At 45.1% G+C, this 5,044-nt stretch overlaps 1 protein-coding gene across 1 annotated transcript in view; it reads right to left on the minus strand.

The window, feature by feature from the left end:
• NOL9 (nucleolar protein 9) overlaps positions 1–5,044 on the minus strand; it is an 18,350-nt gene that overhangs the window by 10,249 nt on the left and 3,057 nt on the right. The window contains exons 4-6 of the mRNA XM_007453294.1: positions 2,832–2,967; positions 2,612–2,708; positions 1,982–2,079 (exon numbers count right to left, since the gene is read on the minus strand). Of these exons, the coding sequence (XP_007453356.1) occupies positions 1,982–2,079; positions 2,612–2,708; positions 2,832–2,967 (331 nt within the window). The remainder of the gene's footprint in view (positions 1–1,981; positions 2,080–2,611; positions 2,709–2,831; positions 2,968–5,044) is intronic.

The raw sequence follows: 5,044 nt of genomic DNA on the forward strand, positions 1-5,044 counted from the left end.
CGCCGCCGCAACTAGAGAAAGCCCACATGCAGCAACGAAGACCCAACACAGCCAAAAATAAACAAATTAACTAATTAATTAAAAAGATGGGCAAAGGACTAAACTAGACATTTCTCCAAAGCAGATGTACAAATGGCCAATAAGCACATGAAAAGATGCTCAACTCCATTAGTCATTAGGGAAATGCAAATCAAGACCAAAAAGAGATATCACTTCACATCCACAAGAAAGGTCATAATTAAAATAACAAAAATTGGGACTTCCCTGGTGGTCCAGTAGTTAAGACTCCACCTTCCAACGCAGGGGACATGGGTTCCATACCTGGCTGGAGAACTAAGATCCCACATGCCGTGGGGCAACTAAGCCCCCACGCTCCACAGCCTACATGCCACAACTACTTTGTTCAAGATCACAACAGGCAGAAAATGAAAACAATCCAAGTGTCCATCAACAGTTAAAAGGATAAACAAAATGTGACATAATGGAATCATTTTCAGCCATAAAGAGGAATTACTTTTGACATATGCTACAATATGAACAGACCTTAAAACCTTTATGCTTAGTGAAAATAGCCTGACACAGAAAGACAAATATTGCATGATTCCACTTATATGTGGTGCCTAAATTAGGCAAATTCATAGGAACCGAAAGTAGGCTAGCGGTACCTAAGGGCTGTGGGGGACTGGGGTGGGGAATGGATTATTGGTTAACAGGTGTAGCATTTCAGTGTGAGACAGTGAAAAAGTTTTGGAGGTAGGTAGTGGTGGTGGTTACACAACACTATGAATGTATTTAATGCCACTGAACTGTACACATGAACAGTTAAAATGATAAATCTCATATTACGTATATTTTTGTATTAAGAAAAAGCAGTGTGGGAGTTCCCTGGTGGCCTAGTGGTTAGGATTCCAGGCTTTCACTGCCGTGGCCAGAGTTCAGTCCCTGGATGGGGAACTGAGATCTTGCAAAGCCTCAAGGCAATGCCAAAAAAAAAAAAAAAAAGGCAATGTGGGACTCTGATTTGGATTCTGAAACATAAAAAGGATGTTAGTAGGATAACTGATGAATTCTGAAAAAAGATCTATAGATTAGTTAGTAGCATTATATCAATTTCTTTTCTTTTTTTTTGCGGTACGCAGGCCTCTCACCGCTGCAGCCTCTCCCATTGCAGAGCACAGGCTCCGGACGCGCAGGCTCAGCGGCCATGGCTCACAGGCCCAGCTGCTCCGCGGCATGTGGGATCCTCCCAGACCAGGGCACGAACCCGCATCCCCTGCATCGGCAGGCGGACTCTCAACCACTGTGCCACCAGGGAAGCCCCAATGTCAATTTCTTGATTTAGATCATTGTATAGGGTTATATAAGATGTTAATATTACTGAAAAGTGTTTCCAATTTACATAAATTAAAATGGATGGGAGTTCCATTTACTAAAATGGAACCCTAAAAGGTCTTATTGGGTTTTTGTTTTTCTTTTTTTGAGGCTAGAGGAATAGTTATGGGAAGACCATGAGTTTGGGAGTGGGGGAGAATGTTCTTTTTTTATATTTTATACTTTTGTATTCTTTGAATTTTTTTTTTTAAACAATACTTTTTTTTTTTTTTTTTTTTTTTTTTTTTTTTATCCTTGGCTGCTTGGCCGTGTTGGGTCTTCGTTGCTGCACGTGGGCTTTCTCCAGTTGCCACAAGCGGGGGCTACTCTTCGTTGCGGTGCACAGGCTTCTCACTGTGGTGGCTTCTCTTGTTGCGGAGCACGGGCTCTAGGTGCACGGGCTTCAACAGTTGTGGCTCATGGGCTCTAGAGCTCAGGCTCAGTAGTTGTGGTGCACAGGCTCCGCGGTATGTGGCTCGAACCCGTGTCGCCTGTATTGGCAGGCGGATTCTTACCCACTGCGCCACCAGGGAATCCCTCTTTGAACTTCCTGTATCATTACTTTTGCACTGTATAAAACCAAGACATTTAAGAAGTATATAATACATACCTAGAACTGGTTCTGTAACATTAAGTAGAGAAATGCAACCTGGTGGAGTAAATTCTGTCTGTCCCAGATCACATTCCAAATAGTCAATGCAGGATATACTGAAAATTTAAAAGAAAGAAAGAAAAATAACGAGTTTTACTGTGCCCAAAGGGTAAATCAGATTGTAAAGATTTTATGTGATGCACGGACATAATCCACCCCATGCAGCCTCATAGGCAGAATGCTCCAAAGATGACAACCAACACAGAAGGACGGTAAAGAGAAAATGGGATGCAGGCAAGGCCACAGTATCCACTCATCATATGGATAAAACTTTGCCTTTCTTAACATTTTATTTTTAAAATACAACAGAATTTATCCCTACCCTGACTCTCTGGATTTGGACAAATACATTTTCAGAGACCAGTGACAACTCTCACGAGCTCACCGACAGGGAAGATGGGTATACCTGAGAGCGCCATCACTTCACCCCCAAACCTGGTATAACCAGACGGCCTCACTCAGCTGAGTGGCTTTGCAGGGTTGTATATAATCTCTACTTAGAAGTCAGGATGCATTCCCATCTAGTTTGTCAAATCAAAAATCCTACTTCCTGCCAAAAATCTAGCAATATGTCAAAAATACTCTTACCTATTTAACAACTGGTTAATCAGGTATCTAATAAATGTTGACTTTCCAATGTCCTGAGAGCCACAAACCAGAATGACAGGGCAGCCGTCTGCTTCTTCTGGAGGTGAAACAAACATTGACCCCTAAAATTAGCCATCTTCTTTAGGACGCTAATCATCAACAGTAACCCTCTGAGGCTTTGGTGGATAAACGCTAGACTGTATCGGTATGTGTTACTCACCACGAGAAATGCTGACTAACTCTTCCATGACTGAAAAGGCACTCTCAGTTAAACGAAGGCCGTTTTTTTTTCTCTCTCTTCTAATGCCGACAGATTTCAAGGCGAAATACTCAGGGTTAATCTGGAAAGTTGGAATCTGAAAGTAACAATGTAAACTTTAAGAAAAGATGAAAACAAACACACTTCTTTTTCTCCGGTTCTAAATTAATAAGCCTCATATAGTTGTGAGCTACAAAAGATAAATTTGATCCCTCCCTTTCTCTCACCCCCAAATCCAACCCTCCGGTAAGTCTTGTTGACTCCCAAAGTCATCCATGTCTCTATTTTCATAGCTTACGCTTACTACCAAGCTGCCACCACCTCTGCGGGAGACTCCAGAGAAAAAGAAAATGCACAGGAATTTAAAAGTGACGGCCACAAGAAAAATTCAACCGAAGATCCCAGCTGTACTACAGGTTGGTGATTTGGAATAAAGTCAAGACAGTCTCCAAAAACATCAAGCAAAACGACAAAGGGTTGAAAGGAGGGACTCCCCTGGTGGTCCAGTAGTAAAGAAGCTGCTCCCCAATGCAGGCGATGGGCTTTCGAGCCCTGGTTGGGGAACCGAGAGCGCACATGCTGTGGGACAACTAAGCCAGCACGCCACAACTACTGAGCTCACGCGCCTCAACTAGAGCCCGCGTGCCGCAAACTACAGAGCCCACACACTCTGGAGCCTGCGTGCCACAACTAGAGAGCAAGAGGAAAAGAAAAACCCACCGCCACTAGATAGAAGCCCGTGCACTGCAACAAACCGCCCATGTGCCGCAACTAAGACCCGACACAGCCAAAAACAAATAAATAATAAATAAATCTTTTAAAAAAGAGAGTTGAAAGGATGTGGAAGGTGGAGACATGAAGTCCGATGGCATTCTAGCAGAAGTAGCAGGAAGCCACAGGAAAGCCACCAGAGGAATGAGAGCAGGGCCCTGGAAGAAGCAAGTGGGTCTCAGATGGAATAAGGGAGGACCCAGGAAGAGACCCCCACCTATGATCACATCCGCATGCAATTCATCGACCCTGAGGAGAAGGACATCATAAAAGGAGCAGGGGGCCTCCCCGGTGGCGCAGCGGGTTGAGAGTCCGCCTACCGATGCAGGGGACGCAGGTTCGTGCCCCGGTCCGGGAAGATGCCACATGCCGCGGAGCGGCTGGGCCCGTGAGCCATGGCCGCTGAGCCTGCGCGTCCGGAGCCTGTGCTCCGCAACGGGAGAGGCCACAGCAGTGAGAGGCCCGTGTACCACAAAAAAAAAAGGAGGAAGAATCAGCCTGGGGTGAGGGTTCCTAGCAGCTATTCTGGATTCTAGAAAACAGCGGAGCAAGTCCTTCAAGGTTTCGAGGGAAACTTCTGTGAACCTGTAATTCTACACTCCGCTCAACCATCAATCACTGAGGGAAGAGCACGTACATCTTATAAAATGAGACAAGCTAAAGTTTACTATCTGCCTTATACGAAAATATAATTCCAGAATGTGTTAACTCGTAAGTGTGGAAAGGAAAGTTTTCCAACAAAGATCATAAGGAGGATAAACAGTGCTGGTTGGGTAAGTCGCAGGGACAAAACAAAAGCTGAAGATAAATGAAAAAAGAATTGAGTTTGATCGTGGCATCTGAAACATTCACTTGGTAACACGGGATTTCCATTCCCTTCTCTATGGCTCCGACCAAGCTGCTGGATTCTGTACTAGATTAAATTTACGTGACCACAAGAGCCCATTCATTGTCCTGCCCTTGTTTCATATCTTCCAGCCTCCAACCCCCTCCTAGTCCCTAGGTGATAACCTTGAACCATTTCACAGGGTAAGGGGAAGCAATCAGAAGAGACCTTCCCCTTGCCCCTGGCTCTGTCTCAGACACTGCCTTCGGCCACTCTGAAGGAACTGCCTCTGCTCCTAAGGCCAACCCTCCACACAGACACCAGAACCCGTCCCTCGAGGTCCAATCCCCCACCTCGCTCCAGCCATCCTCTCCCTCATGCACCAGCGCGCTCTCCTGTGGATCCTTCCCACCTGCTGTGTTCAATCACGAGGTTGTTTTCCATCCACCTGCACAAAAGCCAGAACTCTCTAGTTCATGTTCACTCCTCTCACCACTGTTTCATTTCTTTCTTCCTTTTACAGCTAAACTCTCTAAAAGCAAAATCCCTTACTACTAAACCCTTGAGCTCCGCTCTT

The sequence above is a fragment of the Lipotes vexillifer genome, unplaced genomic scaffold, assembly GCF_000442215.2.
Source record: "Lipotes vexillifer unplaced genomic scaffold, Lipotes_vexillifer_v1.1 scaffold575, whole genome shotgun sequence".
Lineage (NCBI taxonomy): Eukaryota > Metazoa > Chordata > Mammalia > Artiodactyla > Lipotidae > Lipotes > Lipotes vexillifer.